General features: G+C 37.3%; 1 protein-coding gene across 8 annotated transcripts in view; it reads right to left on the reverse strand.

Moving 5' to 3' along the window:
- DHX9 (DExH-box helicase 9) overlaps positions 1–27,216 on the reverse strand; it is a 92,758-nt gene that overhangs the window by 45,934 nt on the left and 19,608 nt on the right. For 6 of the 8 annotated variants that reach the window (XM_039881287.1, XM_039881293.1, XM_039881291.1 and 3 more), the window contains 15 exons: positions 23,377–23,518; positions 22,918–23,000; positions 21,142–21,298; positions 18,903–19,003; positions 17,565–17,778; positions 17,289–17,383; positions 16,921–16,994; positions 15,611–15,763; positions 13,532–13,692; positions 12,674–12,785; positions 11,937–12,098; positions 11,701–11,828; positions 9,921–10,150; positions 9,624–9,739; positions 8,700–8,900 (listed from right to left, as the gene is read on the reverse strand). In XM_039881287.1, the coding sequence (XP_039737221.1) occupies positions 8,700–8,900; positions 9,624–9,739; positions 9,921–10,150; positions 11,701–11,828; positions 11,937–12,098; positions 12,674–12,785; positions 13,532–13,692; positions 15,611–15,763; positions 16,921–16,994; positions 17,289–17,383; positions 17,565–17,778; positions 18,903–19,003; positions 21,142–21,298; positions 22,918–23,000; positions 23,377–23,518 (2,129 nt within the window). Of the gene's footprint in view, positions 1–5,270; positions 5,959–8,699; positions 8,901–9,623; positions 9,740–9,920; positions 10,151–11,700; positions 11,829–11,936; positions 12,099–12,673; positions 12,786–13,531; positions 13,693–15,610; positions 15,764–16,920; positions 16,995–17,288; positions 17,384–17,564; positions 17,779–18,902; positions 19,004–21,141; positions 21,299–22,917; positions 23,001–23,376; positions 23,519–27,216 lie in introns of those variants that run through there. The other 2 variants (XM_039881288.1, XM_039881294.1) reach the window with 1 other exon arrangement.

The raw sequence follows: 27,216 nt of genomic DNA on the forward strand, positions 1-27,216 counted from the left end.
TAGGTTCTGGGAATTAGGATGTGGACATCCTTGGGGGTTGGGGAGGGGAGGCAGGGTCACACATTATTTTGCCTACCACCTACCTTAACCAATTTAGGGAAGACAAACCCTAATTCTAATCTTCAAATGGGGTTTAAGAAGTTTCTTCCACCAGGACCACCTATCCAAGGCGTGGTTTGTACGCACTTAATAGAGATTCTAATTTATAACCTAAGGGAGCGATGGTTCCATTATTTCTGCTCTATGTGGCTTTCCTACAAGACTATAAATTAAATTTCTTGTTGTATAGGCACTAGGTTATAGTAACCACTACATCCTACATGGTACTGTGCGTGGCAAGTAATAACTTAAATAGTTACAGAAGAATGCTACTAATAGGTCTCTGCCTATGAGAAATAATGAAATGAGATTTCTAATCCAGGATGTTTAAGGACGTTTCATCACAGTTGCTATGGATGGAAACATTAAGATTGCAGGGGTGAAGACCACAAATTGATTAGAAGAGTGGCCTTGGTGTGGAATGAAAGGGATGAATTAGAACCCTTTTTTGCCTTTCGTCAGGGACTGGAAGTGGCCTTGCCCGCAGCAGCGAGGGGCCAGTCTCAAGTGAAGAGTGGACTGGAAACCAGTTCATGAAGCAGAAGCAGAGAAAGTGGGAGGCAGCTGCAAAGGACTGAAAGGCACCGGGCAGCACGAGGTAGAGAAGGTGCTATGCCTACAAGAGCAGGGTGGGGCGTACATGCATGTGATCTCACAGATGCAACAGTTAGAACCAGCAAGCAATAAAGTTGAAGACTGGTCTAATTTTCCCAAAGTATTAAAGTGAAAAGTATGAAAACTATATACTATACTTTCAATGACTGAATCAAATCAGGTGTTACAGGTTCCAAGAGTCAGTGAACTACCTGAAATTTTAATTTAAAAACTTTGAGTACATGCCTTTGGTGGAAAATCTGTAGCTTTCGTATTCTCCAAGAAGCCTCTTTACCCGCCCAAAGCTTAAGACAACTGAACTAGATAATATTTAAGTTTACTTTTACATATTCTTTATTAGTGTTCAACTGAAGCCTAAACAGCCGTTTTTAACAAAATGTGTGTTTTCCACAGAACACGGATTTGTTCTATAGAAAACTCAGGCAACTTTATATCTTACCAATATTTTAATACTAAACACCTTATGCCATTATATATATTTTGGTAATTGATATTTTTGATTATATAGTTCTATAAGAAAGATTAACATTTATTTTATTTGCCAATAACATTTTAAAACCATTTGGCAGGTATCAGTAGAATACTAGGTTAATTTGAAAATGTTTAGGACAATTATTGATGCCAAAAATTTAGATTTTATTTAGATCAGTAGGTTTAACCTAATCCTATTGTGCTTCCTATTATTTTTAAAAGAGCTATAAAACTTCAATCGTTTGAATAAATGAAATAACTAAAGTTTTAAAAATAATTACTAAGTATTAATTTCACATTTTTATAGGTTAACATGAAAAATATTATATTGGCTAACCAGTTAAGGTTATGCAGCCAATTCCTTTGTACTCTTTATCTTAAATTTATTTCTAGGTTTGAAAGAAATATACAATTTCAAAGTTTGGAAATTCCTGAAAGATCTGCCATTAAGATTAATCCTAGGCGACCAACTCCTCCCGATTTGCCCGGGACTTACCCAGTTTTAGTACTTCCCGAGTCTCAGGAAATCACAGTCCTGGACAAATTCAGACAGTTGGTCACTCTAATTAGTTTCCAGGAAGTAGATTTTTTTAAAAAGCTAAACGATCACTAAAGTACTGGTAAATGCAGGTCACCTCAATCAGTTAACTTTGATTCACTGGTGCAATTTCCGCACCCCCCCAATCAGAAACCTTTTATACTATGTGTAAAAGGACAGTGCACAAGTACCAAAGGTACACGCACACACTTTCAGTGCATTTCCTGGCTTCTGGCCAATTCAAATCTAAGCCTTTCAGGTAAATCCAGTGGAATACAGGAAGCTCTTTACCAGTCAAAACTAAAACTCATGTCAGTTCCTGTCCAATTCATAATTCCATTTCTGGTGTTCTTTACCATCCTCCCATCCCAATTCTGCTTATAGAGTTAGAGGGAGAGAAACTGGCAAATGTGTGTTTGGCCACAGCCAATGATGTCTTTTTTCTAGAAGCTGTCTGTACTGACCCTAAGCTGACACAACTGTTCTAGGGTCTGTACTGACTGACCCTAAGCTGACATAACTGTTCACGTTCTGCTGGCCCATTCCATTGGAACAGGTGATGTCCAGAGTTTTTTGTGTAGTTTCACAGCACAAGAAATCCAATCAAACTGTAGCCGCTTGCTCAAGGACACTGTGCCAACATATTCTCTGGACACACAGTGCTCTAAATTCCTGCAACCAGCACATCAGCATCTCTCTGGGCCCAAAGTAAATTTACAATTCCCTTCCATATCATTCTCAGCTCTAAAGAAAGCTGTTGGGTTGTTACTGCTACAACCTTCAAGTTTACAAGTGCACAGCACAGATGCCAAGTATGCAAGCTGCCAATCACAGAACAGGTGCAAAATCAGGTCTTTATCCCTGCTTGAATTTCTAGAGCAGACCCATTCTGTCAGTGCCAACTCTCACTATACTCCCAAACCCCCATATGCGGTGGGGGAAGGGGTGGTAAGCAGCATCTTTGTGTCTTTCCATATTTTTTCTTTCTAAATTCTCTTCCCCCTACTGCATCCAGCCTGTTTTGGAAAAACTTTCCGATAATCTCAAACTGTATTTTCTTTGTTTAGGCAGACTGTAGTGGGATGGTTGAGATAGAAAGGAAATGCAATACATTGGTTGATGTCTCCTGGTATTAATTACTCTGCCACACAAGACTCCACGTAGCCTTCTGCTAAGTCTGATCGTTCCTTCAGAGGAACGATTGCTGGATGTTTTGTCATAAATGGATTCTCCAACAATTAGAACTGACTTAAGTTTTATGAAACATAAAAACTATGAAAGCCAAAACTGGTACTTGATTTCCTCCTCCATGTAAAAGAGAAAATTAAACTATGTATTTTTAAAAAGCTAAAAACACACACACACTCACACTCTCTCTCTCTCTCACACACACACACACACACACACCACACACACACAAACTGCCTTGATACACTGAACAGGCAATGAAGAATCATGATCCCCCAAATAAGGGAAACAATTGAGATGAACCCTAAGGTCATCCTGACTTTCTGGATGGAGGCACTTCCTAGATCGTGGGTAGAGGGAGAAAGAAGCAAACAGCACAACGGTCTCACTGAATTGAAGCGCGAGACTGGAGTTGGGGAGGAGAGCTAAAATTTGTGGTGAAGAGAGGATGGAACTGCAGAGAGAAAAAGTTCTAGAAACCTGCACAAGGATCTCCTTAGGTTTTTAGCCGAACACTAAAAGATTTCTGGAACTATGCCCGAGTGCTTCCTTCAAGCTTTAGCGAATGTACTTTGACATCTCTTGTGGTCATTTTTGATTTTTCATTTCTAGCTGAAACTGTTGGAGGGATGAGTACCAGTCAAGAGGCAGATTACTGAATTTATGCCTTTTATGGGAGTTTTCACATGTGTAAAGGGCAAGAGAAAGCATGGTCCACTGAGATGCCAGAAGTTCAGCAGAGGTGCTGAGTGGAACCACGTGCAGAATAGGAGTGAGGGGCAGTTTAGCCTTCACACTGAACCACTGGCTTAAGCCAAGAGGGGGCGGTGGCGACGCAAGATCTGTGTGGGAAGTTTACTTGTACAGCGTCAGTGTGCAGAACGGGTTGAATGCAGGCCGGACAGACCTGTTAGGAGGTTGCTGCATCATTGTACATCCAAACTAAGGATCCCCTGAATAGAACACCCACAGCCGCCGTATAAAAGTATGACAGTAAGGTGTTTTGGATGTAGAATTCATTAGATGTTATAATACATATGGCTTTGGCAATTAAGTAGCTGAAACTCCTGTGATAAAGCAAGAACAGAGTGTAGGACACAAGGTGAGTTGAGGGGTTTCCTTCAATTTGGAAGTATGCTGACCCTTGAACACACAGGCTGGACTGCGCAGGTCCATCTATATGCAGATTTTTTTCAATAAATATACAGTCAGCCCTGTATATTCCCCAAGTTTCCCATCCTCGGATTCAAACAACCACAGATCGAGCACATATTCCCGGGATGCAGAGGGCCGACTGTATGCATTTTTCTATGCCATTCTGTATAAAGGACTTAAGTGTCTTGATAATTTTGGTATCTGCCTTGGGGGAGGGGGGGTGGTACTAGAACCAATTCTCCTGACTACTGAGGGACTGAAGTTTTTGGGGTCAGAAGTTATACATGGATTTTAGACTGCATAGGATGGGGACTGGCACCCCTAACCCGGTGCTGCTCAGGGTCGACTGTATCGAGTTATTTCAGTGGGGTATCCAAGCATCCAGCAGTACTGTATGTCTGGAAGTAGCATTTCTACTGTGACTGTAAGTAACCTGATGCTCAGAAAGGACAGCTCAGCTGGAGACACAGACTTTAGAGTCTGCAGATAGGAGCCATCGGCTTATTGACAGTTAACTGCTGAAGGTGATCTAAAGAACATAAAGGACAGGAAGAGGATTTTGAAAAGGACGCTAAGGCAAAACGTAACTTGCCTGAGATCACCCATGTGTCAGAAAGCAGCTTCAGGTTCTGAGCCCAGTTCTGTCTAATCCAAAGCCTTTTAAATCTCTACTGTACTGTTATTTCTCAACTGAGAAATATGCGAAAATCCAATGGAAATTGTGAAGTGTCATAAATGTATGACTATCTCAACTAAAATAAACTAGCTTACAAATATCCTCTGAAATACATATATGTGATGATAAATATGCTATCCACTTTCATTCTTGGCTTAGGTATAAACTTTATTCAAGAGTTTTGTGGATTGATTTTTAATTATTTAAACTGGAACCTAACTTATAAAAGAGAATGCTGACCTTAGTCTTAAGATTTTTTAAAGACAAAGCTTGGGAAAAAGCCAAAATGTTCAGCTTTGGGTCAAAAGTCTTATTCAGGTACAGAGGTCCGTGTGAATTGTGTACTGACCAGTATTTGTTACAAGAATAACAATCTCATTCCAAGGCGAATTATTCTAACTACTACAAGATTATCACGTGGTATACTTCTGAAACAATTTTTCCTCTGATGTTTTAAAACTAATAGATGTAACTGATATTGTAAAATTATTCTAGTGTGCAAGATCTACAATAACTAAATGGTCCATATTCAGTGTAATATTTTATTTCCTATTGTATTAAACTACAGCCAAGAAAATATCAAGTCAATTTTAAAAGCAAATCTTTACTCCTTAAAGAAAAAATACAAACTGTGGTACTTTTATAATAGATCATTATTTTACATAATATAAACAAAATCACTAATGTATCTATATGCTTGGTTTCCTTAAACCACACTGAACCACAGAATGGGTGAAAAAATAGGTTTACTGGTCAGCAGCATGTAAACGACTTGGGAAGATAGGTATCATGCGTTGTTTTCTATGGTCTATGCATAGGCACCGACATAACCAAGCCTTAATAGCCACCACCTCCTCTTCCTTGAGCAGAGTAGCCGCTCCCATAGCCCCCTCGGCCACCTCCTCGCGGGAATCCCCCAGACCCTCTGTAGCCTCCTCCACTAGACCCTCTGTAGTCTCCTCCCGCGCTGCCTCTATAGCCACCTCGGGAGCCGCCTCTATAGCCTCTGCCACCACCTCTACCATAGCCTCCCCGATAGGAGTTGGAGCCACCACCATAGCCGCTGCCACCGTAGCCTCCACTACTACCATAGCCTCCGCCACCTCCGTAGCCTCCGCTGCCATAGCCTCCACCGCCATAACTAGAACCTCCCCTTCTATATCCACTTCCATTGTCATATCGGGCCATCTTGGGAGGACGTGGACCATCTCCATACCTAAGAAAAGCACAAAGCCACCGCTTTAGCAAAGCATCCTTAATATTTCTCAACTAGTCACAAAATATAAACATTTGTCGTATTTAAAAATGAAATGAATAAAGGGAATGAAGCCAATTACACAAATATAAACTGAAATGAAATAAATCTGCTACTCTAAAATAGACACAGGAGGAGGCATCAACTGTAACCATCTGTTTTTTTTTTTTTTAAAAAGTTCTGGTTCATTCTTAAAGACCTTCAATTTTGGCAGTATGTCCTTACAACTTTAAGACAGTTCTTTCACTCAGCTCAACTACATAGCATTCTAAGAAAGCAATAATATGTTAGAGGTTCCTGGAGCTGGCGGTAAATTATTTTATCTTTATCACCAAATATTTTCCTGCATTAACTATGAAATGTTTCTGAAAAATGTCTTTGAGTAATTTATGTCTAAATCTGTTTCATGTGGCAAACAAAGAAAATGAAGAGTAATGAAAAATTGCAGAAATCAAGATGTCTTGCCAACAACTCCAGTTCACCATACTTCAAAACAACTTAATCTTCCTATGCAGCCTACAGATGGCACTACCAACTCAGCAGCTGTCCAAGTCAGGAATATGGCCAGGGTCTGCTCCTCCCACATAATCCACTGCCAATTCCTGTAGAGTCTACTGCATGTCTATCTAATCTATTCGCTTTCCCCATTTCAATTCCCCCTATTACATATTAGGCCACCAGCATATTCGCACATCCTAACTTCGTTCTTATGTTTATCCCATTCTTTCTAGTTTCTGGACTTTCGTCCTTCGCAGAGCTGATTCTACGTGTAGCCCCCTTGGATCACCACCTTTCCTGTCAAAAGTTACCTCTCCTCTTTTAAATATCTATGAGAACTGCATTTGTATCTGCTATACATCTTTTTCCAGTTTTGTTTTTGAAGAGTCTCCTTCTCAATAATTCTTCTGTACATCTGATCTGCTAGGAGGACCATAGTATAGGTGACCCTTGAACAACGTGGGGATTAGGGGGTCTGATCTCCCACGCAGTTCAAAATCTGCATATAACTTCTGACCCTATCCTCCGAACTTCAGTCGTCTCTCACTATCTGTGGAGGACTGGTTCTAGGACCACCCACTCCAGATACCCGAATCTGCAGACACTCAAGTCTCTTATATGAAATGGTGGAAAACAATGCATACGGTCGGCTCTCTGTATCTGTGGATCCCCAAATGCAGATCAGAAATACTGTTTCTGATCCACAGTTGGTTGAATCCTTGGATACAAAACCCAAGAATATGAAGGGCTATTTATTAAAAAAAATCCATGTATAAGTGGACCCAGGTACTTTAAACCCATGTTGTTCAAGGATCAACTGTACAGCAGGATAAATGAGAATATTGCTTCAGGAGCCATCCTGAGTCTGAACCCAGCTCTACCATTCACTAGCTCTATGACCTTGGGTCTTAACTTCTTGAAATAATGATCACTTTACATCTTAGATCAAATATTAACAAGTTAATATCAGAAAAGCGCTTAGCACAGTGCTTAGCACATACTAGGTACTATGTGTTTGATTAATAAATTTAAAATATGAACTCATTTATAATCAAAATGGGAAACCAGAACCCATGAAACATATAATTAAAATTCTAATAGTTTATAACAAGAAAAATTTTAGTTTTGTAAAATTTTAGTTCATATATTAGTATTATAACACATTTGTGGGGTGTGATTGTGGTGTAACTATGTTCTTAAAAATAGCTGCCATATACTGATGTAAAATGTCATGTCTGCAACCTAATTGCAAATGATTAACCGAAGAGGTAGGTTTGTTGTGTGCTTTCATGTAAACACATAGGAAAGCCAGTGTCACAAAATTCTGGCAGTTAGTGAACCTAAATTAAGAGACTATATGGGTGTTCACTATACTATTATTTTCTGTAGGTATCAATTATTTCCAGATAAAAAGTGTGGGCAAAGAAAACTTAAGGTGAAAAAAAACCTGGAAGCAAATGAAACATTTCAAGAATTAAGAGAAATTTCACACTTCTTTAAGATATCCATGTTTTTTATTTCCCGAAGATAAACTTTGATGCTTCTCATTTGATGAAGCAACAATTTCACCCCTCATCAACCTTTTTTCTTTGGAAAGGGCAGAATAACACTGTGGAAGAGGACTGTCTGGGTTTTGTCACTTTCTTGTCGTGTGACCCACCCTGGACTCTATACAGGCATACACCTTCGTTTTATTGCACTTTGCACATATTGCATTTTTTTTACACATCAAAGGAAGACCTTTTTCTACCAGCATGAAGATTATGACGAAGCCAATGACGGCATTTCTTAGTAATGAAGTTTTTAACCAAGGTATATACACTGCTTGTGTAGATCTAATGCTATCACACACTTAACAGACTACAGAATAGCGTAAACATAACTTTTATATGCACTGCGAAAACAAAAATTCATGTGACTCGCTTTAATGTGGAGGTCTCAAACTGAGCCAACAATATGTTTGATTTGTGTATACTTTTAAGGTGCCTTTCTATCTCTAACGTGCACTAATGTAAGAGATTATTAACACAGAGACAAAAGCAAACGTCCTTATTCTGAGTGTGTCAACCAGAAATAAATTCCACATTCTGTATCTACCTAGAATTTTAACTTAAATAACCGGGCCTCCATGAACTGTGCGAATTTCATGTTGGTATGATTCCCGTCCTCCGCTTAGGTCACAGACAAGGTACTGTGGTACTCACCGTGTACTGCCAGTCATAAGGTTGATACCAGCAGCGGATGGCCTAGAGATCTGGCGGATCGTGTTCAGCATACGTTCATTAACGGGGTCCAGCTGGCTGATCATGTCGGGCTGTTGGGTTACTTCAACAACCAGAGCCTCCATGGCTGCCCGGAGAGCAGTGATACAGGCAGCAGCTTCATGAGATATTTGTAGTTTGATCCTAAAATAAAGAAAAATTATTTCAAAAAATGAAGATACGCAGAGAAAGATTATTATCTCTCAATTTCACACATGGCAAGGGATGGAATAAATTTAACTTCTTACCAAGTACCAACACTTTCAACTCCTGCAATGGACCCATACTTAGGTAAACAAAAATAAGAAGAATAACAACTGTTCTAATGTCTGAAAATTTACTGCTGGCTATTGACAGTTATTATAAACCACAAAGTCTATCAAGCAAAATATGACTGTCAGCAACATGGAGCACTCGGCATCCAATAAAAGAATAAAATAAGAGACTCAAAATTATTTTTATAAATTTTCAAGACTATGACTGAGCCTACTGACTGTTCATTAATCTCTATCCCATTTTTGCCAAATGCTTACTACATGCTTACCCTTAATCTCTTACCAAAGTATAGAGTACACGAAAGTGGTACCCAAGCTCCAACATGGTTCTAATTCCTTAGTGCAGTATTCATGGCGGTAGATGCCTGAAGCATCTGCTTCTACTGGTATAGTCGATTTAAGACATACTACCAAGTATGAACTATACTACTAAGATACACTACTCTCCAAGAGAAGACAATGTTATAAAGCATCTCATTGTGCCACCGATTTTGCCATGTTTGTTTCACAAATTAAGTTAGATCAGCAGCTAAATTTCATCACAGCTCAAGTTAAAGAATTCACTTTGGAGTTCACATCTGAAAATCCGTACCAGTCATCTACGAGCACAATCTGCCCATCTGACTGGACCTTCTTGGAGGCGAAGAGAAGCAGCTGCAGGGGAGTGACTAGAGTCATGCCTTTAGCGGAGATGGCCCGGGTTCGAATCTGTAGGTGGGGAAAGAGGAAAGAGAAAAGAGCTGCCATTCCAACTGCCCATCAGCTGACATAATGATGATGAAGCATATTTGAAAATTAAGTCATGTTGCCATCACATATTAGTAAGTAAAGACAATTTGAGACAATTTGAATTTTCAAAGTAAACTTTTCTAAACTAATCTTTTCTTACCTTTTCACCAAATACAAAGAAGGGAGATGGGTACTTCATGTCTTGGCTGCTAAAAGGACAATTAACAGATGACTTGTGGATAAGTGCATTACGCCCTTCGGTGGTGAGAATCTTTCTCTTTTCCTTATGATAACACACATTGGGGTACACACCAAAGGCCAGAAGAGAGATAACAACATCCAAATTATTATCTGGTCCAGTGTTAGTAAACACTTGTGTCAACAAACAATCTGTTAAGAGGAATGGGGTAGAAAAAAATCAGTTACTTGGCTCATCTTTACACTGTATATAAATTATTAAGAGAATTAGGAGAATTGATTCTTCTCTCATCTTCTTTTTTCAAATAACTTGCCTAACGTCCTGTCTCAGAACTCTTCATGCAGATTAAGTTCAAAGGGAAATTCTGCTGAGTATCTACAATAAGAAAACTAAAATTGTATTCTCTTACAAGTTCAACCATAACATAAGCTTGGAGTGATTACTTATAAAAAATAATAAATCCCTTATTAATCATCTATTCTCAGACAGGACCACAGTCGAAGTACTCCATCTGCAGTCCTTACACAGCTGTTCTTTCTCCAGAAGATGGAGTGATGATCCATGGGAACCCACTGGAACAAGGCTGATGTTTTCACCAGACTATGCTCAATGAGTCCTTCATCACTGTTTGGGAAATATGACAGTGAAGCGCTAAGAGCATGGATATAGTTCCTTCTAGACAAACCTGAGTTCTGACCTAAAACCTCCGAACTGAATGAGTTGTGGACAAGTAATTTAAACTTCTATGTCGCTTTCTTCATCTATAAAATGGGATAATATTATCTGCAGGTCAGGATTGTTGTGAAGATTCTATCACATAAAAAAGGTTCTTTTCTCCTTTGATTTTAATAAAAAATTATAAATTTAGTCAGCTTACAACAGAAGAGAATTACTTTGTTAAGTTATTTAGATCAGGGGTCCCCAAGTCCGTGGCCTGTTGGAAACTGGACCACACAGCAGGAAGTGAGCAGTGAGGGAGCGAAGCTTCATCTGCATTTGCAGCCACTCCCCAGCGCTAGCATCACCACCTCTGCTCCACTTCAGATCATTAGGCGTTAGATTCTCACAGGAGCGCCGCTCCCTGGTGCCAGAAAGGTTGGGGACCGGTAATTTAGATCTTATCCTTTTAAAATCTGCCATCCTGCCTAACTACCTGTCTCTCATCTAACAGGTCCTACTTTTGGTTATGTGTTCAAGTTCTCATTGCTTTAGGAAGTAACTCTATGTCTTAGTCTAGATGTAGAAGTACAAGAGCTCAACTACATATCAAAAGATGAACAGCTGGACTGGTTCTACGTCACATATCATAAAAGTCCTCTGTAACTGTCCACACACTTAAACCTTAATTAAAGCCACTTAAAATGTAACATGGTAGAGCTTACTTCACATATAAAAATGAACACATGGCAGACTGACAAATCACTTCGCAAACCACTATCTGAAGTTATTCAACGAACTACTTGCTCTCAGAGTGCTGAAAGCTAAACCAGTGCTCTTCACAAAAGATTTTAAAAACTCCCAAAGTAGCATAATTTTTAAAACATCCATTATCATCTGTGAACACTACATTATAATTTGAGCACCATAACCTTTGCTTCCTTTTTTAAAAGACTAAATTAATGTGAAAAATTGATACAGTTCAAAGAACTAAGAGCTGGGAACATAAAAGATACACGGTATTGTCAACGTGTGTGCACATTAACGTCACTTCAGACATGTCTTGAGAGTATACATGTCTTACCTTCTGGAAATCCAGAATTGATCAGAATCTCTTTGAGCTGAACTTTGGCTTCCCAAGTCATTCTCAGTGTAGCCATATTGAGTCTTTTGTGCTCACAAAAACGTATCTCTGCTTCTTCTCCACCCATTCTAAAATAAAGAGGTATGATAAGCGTCTTTCTCGAAGCCCAGAGAAGTAGATACAGATTAGAAACTAGAGACAGTTCCCCAAATCTTGCAACTCTTTCAAACCCATACCTAGCATCATCCCACGCTTGGAATACTGATAAAAGGGCCACGTGATCAGAAAATCTGTTTCCAGCAAAATTTCGATGGATATAACCCAGTCGCTTTCCTTCACTGATGAAAGGCTCTGGGAAGCAGGTGGCAGCGGAGATGGTACAGAGAGCATCACCCACACTGAAACAAAGACAGGAAAATTCAATCCCAATCACATTCTTGTTCCAGCAGCTCAAGCAGTATTGTCAACTGTGGGCCACTGACTTCACTGGCTACAATACTGCTTTATTAGCACTGAAACTGGCTCATCAAATAACTTCACAGCTGCTCTCTCCTGAAGCAGAAAGGAAAAAAATGAGCTCGGATGCATATTTACCGTAAGTTATGACCAAGTAGTGTATATTTTTCCTTTCCTATTCTCTCCCATCTTACTAAATCTCTTAAATCTTCAAAACTTCCTGATAAAATATACCAGTTTTCCTAATGCTGTTTCTCTTTCAAGGACAACTACTTAAGAGAGGAACTGCACTTCTGAGAAATCTGTCCTCTCCCTCAACAAGATGGGCCCAGGTGTCCATCTTCTGGAACTGTTCTTTTCATTTCATACTTTTTCCAGTATCTAAAGTACGCCACTTCCCTACTTAAGAACATTTAGTTTTCTCTTTTATCTATGTCTATCCTGTTTTCATGGGAAGGGCTATAAGATTCTGAAATTGTTCTATCATTTAACTATCAGAATAAAACAAAGCACTTACTAGAAAATACACCCCATTATCATCATTTTGCCAAGACGAGGCTCAATGGGGAGTTTAGCTAGGATTCGTCCCAGAGGAGTCAACTCATCATTGGAATCCAGTGCATCAAGCTCTGTGGGAAGACATTTCTTTGTGAGCAGAAACAGTACTGAACACCCCTTTAACCTAGGCAAAGACGAAATGTTTCTTTATAGATTAAGGTTAGGATAGTGCACTTAAGTTTCTATTAGTTGTCGAGCCAACTGCCAGCACCATGCCTATAGCCAACAATTCTCTTCACTCAGAAATAGAACAAACCAAATTCTGGAGCACTTAATATGAAAACGGCACTAAAATTAGGCCTTGAAGGTTTTAAAGCTGAATACAATGAATACGGCCCATGAGAGGTCTATAGAGTAAAAACTATTAATAGCAGCGTAAGTACCTACATGTCCCAAGTCTGATGCCATCTGTTAATGAGTTCTAGGTTCAAAATTCAAATTCAGATCCCTTGGCTCCAATGTCCTTATTTTTTCCCACTATACTATGCCACTTCAATCAAAAGTGTGATTAGAAAAAATAGGTGTTCTAAGAGATGCACATAAAATACTCTGGGTATCATGAGTGATTCATATTCTGACTGTTAAATATTGGTTAAGAGATGACACCGTGCCTTTTCCAAAGTAAAACTCACATTAGCTCTTTCTTACCTCGTGTTGCTCATTTTATAATATTGATCATACTAAGCACATAAGACATTGGAAACCTTAGCATCACAGCCCTGTGGACTGTATCTTAATTCATTTAAGTGTTACTTGCCAGAACAAGGCAGATGGTATACTTAACATGTGTCAGGTAGGTCTGTATATTTGTAAGTACCTCTAAGAGTGTGCTCTGCTTCAATCACAGCATCCAAAGGTGGAGGTTCAATTGCCTTGGCCAAGAATTGGCCAATTCCTCCCAAACGCAGAAGTTTTATGCTCAAAGCGATTTCATGCAACGGTGTCCGGAACATCTCTGGTGTCATGTGGGTTTCGAGTCTAAGAGAAAACAAGCACAAAATAACCATCCTCTCTTGTGTATACATACAAGTTTAATAAAAATCTTTGCAGAGATAATCAGGGATATAGAACTGCCCTTTTCTCATCTTTTTACAATTATGAAAGAACATTTTATATTTAAAAACTCTCTGGAGAAGACTCTCTTAACCGGCTGAGTCGGGGCTTATGACTACACTTATAAGCTGATGGCATTTTCAACTGGGGAATGAAGAATGAAAAAATTATCCCAAACCCCTAGAGTTATTACCCCTACCTATTGCTTCTTCAGGTCTCTTCTGCTAAAAAATACGGGCTAAAAATGGTAGCAAGACCTTTTGAGGGAGATGCAGGCTAAGAACATTTATTTCCCCACAACCTCTGCCCTTTCCAAGTCCATATAATTTTAGTGCCATGGGAAATGATCTTAGAGATCATTTTACACAAACAGCATTAAAACCCAGGTCTCTACACTTCTAGTTCAGGCTTATTCTCTATAAACCATTCGTGATGAAGATCCATGGGAACAATTTATAGGTGATTCCAACACTACTGGCAAGACTTAGGTCGGCTTAAATCAGGTTTACATAAATGCATATAGCATATCTCTCATTCGACAGAAAAAAAAGAACAAAAATCCCTTATTATACGCCTACTCATGCATCATTGGTTAGTAACTGCTTTACTCTGAGATGTTAGAGTACAGTACTTGTTTCTTCAGCCCAAAGGACAATCTAACCTTTCAAAAGAATTAGTATCATCCAAACGTGCAGTCTCCTGAGTTAACCTCTGACGCTAAAATAAACCTATATTTACAATTACCTGGGAGCTGCAGGTTAGCATTGTAAAAGCAAATCAAAGCTTCTTTGGTTTTTCTTCAGAATTTGTCTGTCCCATAACATTTATTGTGATAAACATACACACAGAAAATCTCTAACTCTACCTTTATTAACTACTAGTTAAAGCTAATGTACGCCACGTAGATATCCAGAAACAACTAAATACATATTTTAAATCTGAAATTCAGAGATAATTTTTTTTTAACCAATAGGTCTCATCCACATACATTCCCAGAAGGCCCTATATTAACGGACTTGGATTTCAGTCCTGGAGAAGTCAACTATACTTCTTAAACTTTAGTTTCCATATCCAAATAATGCCCTCTATTTCTCAAGCACATGGGGATATGAGATAGGTGATGGCTAACAGTGAAAAAAAAAAAACAAAGAGTTCTATAAATACAAAAATATCACTTTGACATTTTTCAGAAAGTTAACCATTCCGTAAGTATCAGTAACCCAAAGTGATAAAGCTATGTGAAGCCAAAATAATGTCCATATGTTCTTCTTTTAAAAGGTTATTGGGTGAAAGGATTAAGAAGTACAAATTGGTGGTTACAAAATAGTCACAGGCACGTGAACTACAGCATAGAGAATACAGTCAATGATACTGTAGTAACTGTATGGTGCCAGGTGGGTACTAGACCAATTGGGGGTATTACTTTGTAAATTATATAAACTTCTAACCACTATGGTATACAACTGAACTAATATAAAATATTACTGAATGTCAACTGTAATTAAAAAATGAAAAAAAAATTAATTAAATGTTAAAAAATAAAAGGTTATTAGTGAACAGTAAACCAAAATTAAACACGCCACCAGCGACGATTTATGATTTCTTTTCATTCTTATCACAATATCATTATCCGAGGTAAGTTTCCTCTAAAATCTTTAACTGGAGGCATTTATGTACTGAATTTGTCAAATTCATGGCAGGGCAGAGATAGAGAAGAGGTATGTAATGGGATAAAAAAAAACTTCTACCACCTAGGAAGACCAGGTGCTGTAGGCATTAAAAACAAAAAACAAGACAAACAAACAAACAAAAACTTCCATCGTTATTCCAGAATTGACCTTACTTCTCAAAACGAGCTCGGCTACAGAGGTGAAAGCAGAACCCAGGCCGTACACGGCCAGCTCGTCCTTTCCGCTGCTCGAGGTTCGTTTTGGACGCCCATACTGTAGCATAGTTGGTCATATTGTTGTGAGCAGTGAAAAGCTTTACTTTCTGCCTAAATAGGAAAGAGTAGTTAATTCTAAGACTCATATGTGCTACCAATACATAACTATTATAGTTCCACTAAGTGGTGATTTCCGGATATTCATGCCTACTTGTGATGTCTATTTGTGAGGAGGACCAATAAGAATTTGAGTCTGCACTCTCCTGTCAACTTACTAAAAGGCAATGTAACAGACATGTGCCACTTACCAGCTGGAATATTTTGGCAAAGTTACTATTCTGAGCCTCATTTTCCTCATCATACTATCATCTACCTCATGTGGTTTTATTTATAAACATTAAGTGAATCAATAAATGGAAAGCATTTAAACATGATCTGGCACATAAATGTAAGTGATAATCATTCAAGCCAGTGTTATTCCAAAGTCTAGTTTAGCTCTGTAGGTTTCCTATGCTATCTATGATCTAAAGGTTATGCTGAACCAGAATATGTGGCACTTCTCATGACCTCACCAAGGAGTGCCTGCATGGTCCTTCTGAACCCCTAGCCCCAGGGTCCTTCAATGTCACGCACAGGCAGCTGGCACTAAATGACTGGAATTGGCACAAAAGAGCTGCATACTATTCACCATTCTCTAAACTGGGTGGTGTCAAATCTTTTTCAATTGCCAATCAGGTTGAGGGACGATGCAGGGAAGACATGAGGCACAAGACAGCCAGAGAGAACCAAATTTTGACTGTGTATCAATTACTATACAATGACTTTATCTAAACACAATGCCTCCCTGTATATTTTCAAGGCTCATCTTATACCGAATATAGTCTTTTAATTTTTAAATGAGTATCCTATACAGGTAGGATATTGTCATGTGCAAAACACTGATCATCTTTATGAACCAAACAGCATGCTACCATATGGCAATAGTCAATGGAAACACCCAAGGGAAAATGAGCAAAACACCAGCAGACAAAGGCAAAGAAGTTACGAGTGTTAAGCTCTGTCATTTCCTACCATAACTAACTTATGATGATCAACACCAAGAGAAATGATTAATTAGCCTATAACCTAGTATAAGATGCATAATAATTTAGATGGAATGAGAACACAAGAATTTAAAAATAAGGTGTTTTTGATTGTTAAGTGATACTAAATACTACGTGAAACATTCTAAAGACAGAGTCTAGCAAATAGGTTCGTTGGGAACTTACTTGCAGGAGTCAATGACATAAACAACATCATTTATGGTAATGCTTGTCTCAGCAATATTTGTGGACAAAATAACCTGTGGAGAAACGATATTAAGGAAAATTACAAATCAGAAAATATTTTCCTATTATATACTTGAAAGGATTGATTTACTTATGTAACAAATGACAACAGAATTACAGAAGTCTTAAAAAAATCACTCGCATACTGACTGGATAATAAAACCTACTAAACTCCAAAAGAGAAGACTTCTCCATTTTTTCTCAATTCAGACAGATTATAATTTTTTTGATAGCTCTTTGAAGGCCAGTAACATCTGTTTAATATCTATGTCACTTCCAATCCCATAACTGTAATGTTCATTATTTACCTTGGTTACTCCACCCGGTACTGGATCAAATACTTTACGCTGTTCTTCTCGAGGAATCTGAGAATGCAGAGGTAGAATCTGATACCTATGACTTCCTATAACAATATAGAAAAGTTAGGGTCTAACATAGGAGCCTAGTTTAAAACTGTTCTACATTATGCTTATTTTTATTCAAAAATGGCCACAACACTAAATTTTGTTTTTATGTATCGACTAGGGCACAAGCAAAAGTATTTATTTTCATACTCATACATGTGAGAATTCAAAGACTCATACCAAAATGTGGATTCATCTCCAAATGCTTCTGCATGGTGTAAATCAAATTCCAACCGGGCAAAAAGACCAATACGGCTCCAGGGACATTGAGGGTCTCAATGTACTTCAGCAGAGCCTCAATGAGTTCAAAAGGAGTTTCTTTTTCATTCAGTTGAGCCATGCTCATCTTTGTTTCTGGACCGTATTCATCACCACAGATCAGGTTGCAATTTGCCTGCAAAACATAGGGAGACATATTCTGAACAGTCTCAATTTCTACAGCTCATAAGCTTCTTAGATTTGTTGTGAACATCCAAATGACACCTAATTACCGTGTTAATTCTAGTTGATTAGTCGTCTCAGGCATACAGAAGGATGTTAATTTCCAAAACTGTAGAACCTATTGCACATTGACATACTTCATTTTTCTAGTGACCAATACTTCCCATAGGACATGACTAAAATTCAAGCAAACTCTTATATTTGACTCTGAAACTTCTAATGACTCCTTCTACTGAGTATTTTTTTCCCTTATTACTATAAACTCATGGTTTTTCAAAAACATTTTCCTCACTGATTAATAAACTGCTCCTATGATCCTCTGTATCAATCACCATGTAATTACTTTATCTATATACAATACCTCCCTGTGTAATTCCCAAGCTCGTCGCAAATACGAAGTCTTTTAATTCTTAAATAAGCGTCCTGCAGGCAGGATATTTGATCACTTTCAACTATCTCTGAAATAAGGTGGTATTTCCCAAAACATGTGCCTTAGAATCAATAACAAAAAAAGCCTTCAGCAATGAGAAACAAAGCTGTTACAATGGGTCTTTTTCTCAGGTTTCTGATTAAAAATATCCAATCCCAGGTTATTTCCTATCAAATTCTGCATCGCTGGTTGTCTTATATTACTCATTCTTTTCACATTTCCAGTTCCATATTGTATATGGACATCTTGATAAAAGGTAGATTTAGTGTATGGGGGGTGGGGCACAAGAGTCTGCCTTTCTAACAGCTTCCCGGGTGTGTGGACCACAGAAAACACTTTGGGTAGCAAAGCCTCATAAAATGGATCTATCTCTAACCACGTGTGGCCTTTAAACTGCGTACTCTTTTCTCTTCTTTTTCTTTGACTTTTATGCCAGAGATGATTTAACTCATGATATGTAAAGAGCTTGAGGCTGAACATGAAATCCTTTGGAGTAACATATATCAATTAATTCAAAGATAAGCATTATAGTCAGTTCTTAAACAAGTTTTCTGTAATTCTAACTCTTTGCATGTTTTTACTAAAATCCATTCTCTTCTTGGTAACAATTTGCCCATAATGAAAATTCGTTTTTGAAATTCACTTACATCATCATCCTCACCGCCATCATCGTCCTTATCCTTCTTCTTCTTGTCCTTTGGTGGAGGAACAAAGTGGGTCATCTGAATACAGTCTTCCAAAAAATATTCTGCCAGGACAACCAGTTAGGTAAGTTCTACCAGCTTTCACAATGGAGCAACCTTTAAAACCCATTTTCTACTTCAAAATTCAAAATTACCTTAATACCTATCAATTTGATTCTTCACAACTACCAAGAAATTCCAGTGGCAATAACCTCTTTTCCCAATCAAACTCAGTGTTTGATTCCAGTGGCAATAACCTCTTTTCCCAATCATCTCGTGGACCTTAAAGAAGGGTGAGGTATCTCTTACACATGTTCCTACAAAGCCAGTCAGGGCATCCCCTATACACATGTTCAATCAGACATTCATAAAATGCCTATTGTGCACATGTACTATGTTGTACTCTCTCATGGTGTGGGAGCTATATGTAAAAATAACATTGATACAATAACATACCATAGTCCATCCTTCCTCTATTAGGATGTATACATAAAATGGGTTCCTTTCAGTTATTTCTCTGAAGAAGGGCCTTGATGCAAAGGTTGCAACATCTGCTGATTATGCTCCTGAGGTTCTCTGATGGGCCCAGAAGGGTCTCATAATCTGAACATGTACCCTTTGAGCCCTAAGAGTGCCAAAGTGCCATTCTCATCACATTATATCCGGGGTACATACTATTAACATGGCTCATCACTGATGATGTTCATCTTGATCACCTAAGATGTTATTTATCAAATTACTACACTGTCAAGTTACTCTCGTTTCCCCCTTTCCAGACTCTACTCTTTGGGAACGAGTCATTGAGCACAGCAACTCAAGAGAAGGGAGTTAAGCCTCACCTTTTTGAGGGAGAGTATCGACATATTTTTTATTATTCTTCTTATGAAAAATGTCTTTATTATCCATTTACTTATTTAACTCCCATACAGATTCCTGGGTATTTATTTATACTGAGGGTTATAATCCAAAACAATGTTATTTTATTTTTTTGCTCAAACTATTCCAGCTGTAAGCACTGAGAGCTCTTTCAGGGTAGCTCTTAAGTCCCTTTGTCTCCATCACTGTTTTGTTTTAAAGCACTTCCTTATTTCCTAGCACTACAAGATAGTCCAGGCTCATCTTTTATATTCCCTGCCTTAACCTTAGAATCAGCCATTTCTCCCAGGACATCTGGTTCTTTAACTGGAAAATGGTATTGGAAATAAGATCTGAGTGTTGGCATGTTTCTTGCTACTGGGATGTCAAATGCTTCAAAGACCACTCAGCAGAGCTAGAAAATATATATTTATGTTAATCCATGTAGTCATACATCTCTCTATTTCTGTAACTAACCATTTGTATATAAACGAATATATACTAGTTACTTAGTGATGTCTCCAACTGTAATCCAGTACCACATGGTTCATTCAAGCCTTCCTCTCCCACCAACAGTAAGCCTGGCTCCTACCATTGTTCATGCATATATTTGTTTTTTTCAATCCCAGTATGCTTTTAAAGCAGTTTTAGTACTCCCGTGAGCTAAAACTGCACTGGCTTTTATTCCAGAGCTACTCTTAACTTTAGAATTTTAAAAATTAGCACCCTGAAATAGCCATTCATCATTTCCTATCTAAGCTGAAAACATTTTACCTGATTTTCATGCCCTCAATTAGACTGTGCCATGATTCTTTTTTTTTTTTCACTCAAGCTGCTAGAAAATGGTGATAACAAAATTTTTTAAAGAATTACTTATAGTTATTAGAAATAGTTGTTCTTGAAACACTCACCTTGATCTCATTTTAAAAATCTGCCTGCTCTGGGTCTAAGATTCTCTGGTTAATTTGACCCTGGCTGCTTAAACTTTTAACCGTATTTCCGAAGATCATTTATAGACTATACCAATTTACATCTGACTGTATATAATTTTAAGAGTTAAGTCTGGCTATAAATAAAGGGCAGGAAATTTACTGGATACACAAACTCCACTAGCAGTCGATAAAACGTGTTCTTGCGCCTAAGACTGTACTCACTACTGCTTGATTAAAACCCTGAAAATGCTATGTGATATTATTTGATACTCTAATTTGGCCTGTATTTTCAATTTCAATGTCTTTTAAACTATAAAGAACATTTTATTAATCTCCAGAATTAAGAAATTGATCAATTATGCTCCCAAGGAGCACAACAGATATTCACCCTCCCACCCCACCCCCACAACATTTACCTTGAACTGGGTAAGTCCTCCCATAAACTTCGATGATGGGGCAACTGAAGAAATATTCACAGAACATGCTGGTATCAATAGTAGCAGACATGAGAACAATGCGGACTTCAGGATAAGCCTGAACCACATCACGCAGCACGACCAAAAGGAAGTCTGTCTATTAAAACACAAACACACACACACACACAATTACATAAGAAGTCCATGCTAATGAGCTACACAAAAAAGCTTTGTTAAACGGCTGTAAAATATCAGTGAAATTCAGTTTCTTAGGTGGTGTGTAGAAGCCTAAAATTAAGGGTTATGGTGAGATACAGTAATAGTTGTAGCCTAATATCTCTGAGGATTAAAAATGAGTGCTATTCAGGTAGGCAAGGGAAGGGAAGAGAAAATTAAAAAAGGGGAAATTCATGATGAGCCAAAAATCAGTTATGTAATCACCTATCAAGTTAATCTCTAAAATGGTTTATTCAAACAAAATAATGGCCAAGACATTTATTATTTAATATTGCAAAGTATCCATCAACCCACCAAAGAACACGAAAGCTAGAACTTTGGCACAACTTTTCTCTGGCAGTGTGGCCCTCTCGTCCAGCACTGCCTCCCCCCCAAGTAGAGATAACCACCATTCCGAATCTTGTTTATATTTTCTTCATATAGCTTCATTTCATGTATACGGATACTTAAAAATGTTAGCATATATATATATATATAAGTAAATTAAAAAAAATACATACATATATATATAAGTAAATTAAAAAAATACATACATATATATATATATAAAAATACATACATATATATATATGCATATATATATATGTATGTATTTTTTTTAATTTACTTATTTCTGACTTTATGGGAATGTTTATTTTATGTAATCTTTTGGGATTTCCTTTTTCATATACTAGAGTACTGCTAAAATTTATTCATATGACAAAAAGAGGAAAAATTTTATCTGACATTTACAGTTCGATTTCTGATTTAAAAAATCAACTGATAAATCATCCAAACTTTTTATTTGCTTTAGCTCAATCATAAAGATCAAAGATTTGCCAAAACTAAAAATGATTAACAACAATAGCTATAAAAGTATCTTGTGGAGGAAGAACTCTAACAAATGTTTTCAGTAATAAAAGCTGGTGACAATTTGAATGACATACTGCCCAACCGCTGATGCCTTTCTTTGGATATGTAAAACAGTGGTATAAAAACAAATCATTACTTTATGATATCAATCTTCAAATTATTAATTATATAATAAATTCTATTCAAGCTTTGCCAAGTACCAAAAGAGGGAAAGATGCGAGATAAATTCTAGTTTCTCCCTAGTTCTGTCATGATCATCATTAACATCTGAAAAGATTAGAGCTGCAAACTTTCAAAAGACATTGTTAATCATATGACATCTAAAAATTATAAAACTTATCACAGATAAACCTCCAATTCAAAGAAAACCTGATTTTAAAATTCCATCAGCTATTCATAGTCATGAGTCATTAGTTCAATTGTTCAATCATGATAGCTCTTACTGATCACTGCAATTATGCTTCATTTACAATAAGAGGTCTTTACTTTTAGAACTCTGTGATTTTAACAGGGAAAAAAAGATGTACTAGGCTCAGTAAAAAAAATGGTGTCCAACACCTTAATGGCTCAAGTTCATGGTTTTCATAGATGTAAACGGTGGGAAAAGAAAAACAGAGATTCTATTCTGATTTCTTTTTACTCAGAATATTAACATTAGTACCTTACCATGATGCTCAAGTTACTTACATTTATGTCTCTTTCATGTATTTCATCTACAATTACATGACTGATTCCTCGAATGCCTGCTTCTAATTTTCTTAGGAGCACACCTGGAAAAGAAAATCAGAGTAACAGCTGGAGATGAGTTTCTATGCTGACTTAAGTTAGGGAAGATAGAAAAATGCAGAGAAATAATTTTCTAGACAATCAACTATGCTTCAATGAATATAACATCAGCATCATATTTGCAAGATTTAACTCTAGTAACTTAAGCTAATTCATTTTCTCTAAGCTACAACAACCAGCAGGTACATAATGCTTTCCATGAAGGAAAAAACTACCCAAAGTTCTAGTCAAACAAGAATTCTGAAACTGGTTCCTTGATTTATTATTTCCAGCCATTCCGTGCTGTTAAGGAGTTTTCTTCAAAAACAACACTATAAATATAAGCTCAAATGAAAGACCAAAATAAAGCACATTACTGACCTACAGTACAAAACATTATACTGGCATGAGGGCGGGGAAGTATAGACTCAAACCGAACACTATAGCCACAGCTTTTCCCAGGCTCTTCTCCTCTCTCATACGCAACGCGCTCTGCCACAGAAACTGCACTGATTCTCCTGGGCTGAGACAAGAAAGAAAAAATGATTTAAAAGCTACAAAATTATAGTTACACTTGTTTATCAGGGTTATTAAATTATTGTAGTAAATCTGTCCTACTGCCAGCTCAGTAATCAACAGAAGCAATAATAGTAATGATGTCTTTAGGAAGCTGTGAAATTTATTTTTTAAAGAATCGGACACAAAACTTACCGCTTAATGGTAATGGTAGACACTTAAAAAATGCTGTTTTTCACTTTGTATACAAAGTTATTCCACGGTTTTTACAGACAATACAATTTCTTCACCATTTGCCTAAACTCTTAATGATACTCAGTGATTTTCCAATAAGGGAGGGGGCAGAGCACATGTGGGGAGCTTGTTCTTTTAACTGCCTACAACAGGGAAGGCACATGTTTACAAAATAATGTAAGTGAGATGTATGGGTATTAGGAAGGCGAACAATCTCCTTCTCTGCCATATCTACCGTGGCCACCTTGCATTCATTTATTAACTCAAAGCAAGCATTCATTGCATATTTGCATCAGGTGCCACAGAAGGTGTTAAGAGATAAGAAACTGAATGAAATCACTCCTGTTTGATGAGTTTACATAGCAGGGAAAACTAAGTGTATATTATTGTTTCCAGCCATACATATGCTCAACCCTTAGGGGAATGCTATTGGTTAATGCTTTAAGTGTTAGACCTTGATTTTTCCGAAAACTTTTCTGAAAGTGTTCCATTTCTTTTAAGTACACAAAACGGTATTTACTTGGTGGATGTTATGTCCTAAACGTATAGCTACGGAGGTACATGAAGACTTATAAAGACTGAATGCTTCTAAATTGCCTTGAATTTGATTTGTCAAAAAGTTCTTGACAGGTTGTATTTCAATTCCTAGCTTGAAATTTTTTTTTTTGTTTCGTATTAAGTACCTATATGAAGATATTCCAGGTCATGAGATGATTAAGAAATCAAAGGCTGATACAATCTTAAAACAACAACAAAAAAAACAGTAACTTCACTAGAACTATCAATATCCTTTGAATACAAAACATGATCTATTAATTTCTATATACTAATACAAGAATCCATCAGCATATGGGGCCATTAATAAGTACAGTAAGTGTATAATTACCTATTCATGTTTATCCTGTCCACAAAGATAAGGAGTCAAAAAAATGCCTTTTTGAACATTCTATCTGGTTTATGTGCCCTAACTTCCTGAACTAGCCTAGCTTTTACTGACCACTACAGTTTTCAGCATTTCTGCTTAATAGCTGGCTTCTAGAAGAATCTACCTAGTATGGTATCGGACTCTTCTGATGTTTGTCTGTATGTCACTCAATACTTAGGGGTCACTTTTAAATCACCTTGGGGCTACTTTCAGAAACTACCTTTGTAGTTTCCAGCCTCAGATCTAAAATGAATATGGGCAGGATATGGAATATTCTCTAAGTCATATCTATATTAGTTAACTCTACTGCTCCCCACACAACTGTCTTAAGAGACTCAAGGACGCCATCCATGATAGGTGTTACAAATTAACATGAGGTGCTAAAACAACCGTCTTCAGAGCCCTATCAGCTAAATTAACTTGAGTGTGAACAGCAAATATCAAGGCTATTCGAACAGCAAAGAAATAAATGTCCCCGCAATCTCCTCCTCTTATTTTGTATGTTTCTCTGACATACCAAATTCCAGCTGCAACAGCCCTGATTTTAAAACAAACAAAAAAACATTTAAGATACGTACTAAAAAGAGAAGCATTTTTTCATTCATAGTTAATTTGACTGGAAATTGGTGTGATTTTTCCTGAGAGGTGTGTGGCAAAGTGCAGAAAGTTAAAATATGCATACCCTCTGATCCAGTAACTCCATGTCTAGGAATTTATTCCAATAAAATAACCAAACGACTGTATGAAGATGTACATACAAGTATGTCATCCCAACATATCTACTAAAATATTAGAAACAATCTTCGAAAAGCTCCATTATTTAAGAATAAGGGCATATGCATACAATGGAAGATTATGAAGTCATTAAAAAAATTATGCGGTTGCTCTAATACACCACTGTTACATAAAGAGGATTAAGACGGTCTGCACGTAGTGTATGCACACTGCAGCCTGAAAGGATGGAGACCAAGAGTGAAAATGATTCCTTCTGGATGGTGGGATTCTGAACAAGGATTTGCTTTCTTTCAAAATTTACTGTTTTCTCATTTTTTTCCCAATGGCTATCCATTACTTTTACAGTCAGAAAAAAAAAGCAATTAAAAAATCTAATTCTCATTATAAATATTCACAAGCATTTTGTGTAGAATACTGCTCAATGTAAACTACTACTAATAAATGTTTAACTACATACCACCTGATAGCCTAAAAAGTTGCTCTACTACTTATCTCTTAAATAATTTATCCCTTTTCCCTTGGTCGTTGGTGCTTCATTAATTATTTTATATACTGTCTGACAGTGAGTACATACAAGGCAAGTTTCATGAGTAAAACCTCATTTTCCATGTACGCCATCAGATCTACTGCTCACATATGGCTTACCTGCTCCTCCTTTAGCTATTTTATAGTATATTAAAACATTCTATATTCTACGAATAACTATAAAGAAGAATCAAGACTATGGAGACCTCTAGAACCATAATTAATATCTGTATAACAGTAAATACCATGGCCACATACTATTTGTGCTTCAGAACAAGAGTGAGATTTTTTTCATTTTGATTAAAAAAAAGTCACAGAAATTATTTTTCCTAAATTCATAGAAATGACTTTGGATGTAATATGAATTTTCTTTACTCCCCATCTAATCTTTTCCTCAATTATTTGCTTATTGTAGCTTTATGCTGTATTTGGATTATTAAATGTGTTAAAAATAACACAATAACCAATTTAAGTGCAACTAGAAAGTAGAAGTAATGGAAGCCAGGGATAATGTTAAATCATTCCAATGTAATACTTCAAATTATCCTCCAGCATAAGAGCTTTTCTTTACATTTTCAGTGCATTTATCTGCTGATCTCGTTTTCTCTACAGAATCTTGCTGCTCTTGCCTGGAGTCCGGTCTTAGCAGCAGGCAGTCTTACTCCCTTTTTCACAGCTCATCTGTGTTCACTTTAACTGAAACAGGTACCATTTACTGAGTCCTCACCGAGATCAGTGTGTGCCAGACACTGGGCAACACTTCCCAACCACAGGCAGGCGAGAGTCTGTCTCAAACTGTTCTTCCGCAGTATTCTAGTATCTGCCTCTTTGATGTACTCCCTTTTGACATTTACCCAGAACTGTAATGATTTCTGATCTTAGAGCTGTCTAACGGAAGAGGTACAGGTCCCAGAACTGCACCTCTATTTCTCATCTGGGTATTTAAATACATGGTTATAAAACTAGGCTGCAATAAAATGATTTCTAAGGCATCAGATATCACAAAACATATCTGGCTCCATTTTCTGTTTTCTGAGTTCTGGGTTTATTTTACATGAGGGACGGCTATCTTCCGAAACGACGGCATGCACTAAGCACTTGGTAAAAGTCAACCATTACCTGTTTTGCCAGCCTTGCCTATTCTCCTCTGACTAGTTTTCACTGAATATTATTAGGTGATAAGACAAAGAAGACCAAGATCTGGATGTGAACTCAAAGAGAAAGTACTCTTAGTATGTTTGATTCTAGGCTCAAAGACTCCCTCGAGCCCAAAGAAAAAGAATCCC

This window comes from Pteropus medius, unplaced genomic scaffold (genome assembly GCF_902729225.1).
Source record: "Pteropus medius unplaced genomic scaffold, Ma_sr-lr_union100, whole genome shotgun sequence".
NCBI classification, from domain to species: Eukaryota; Metazoa; Chordata; class Mammalia; order Chiroptera; family Pteropodidae; genus Pteropus; species Pteropus medius.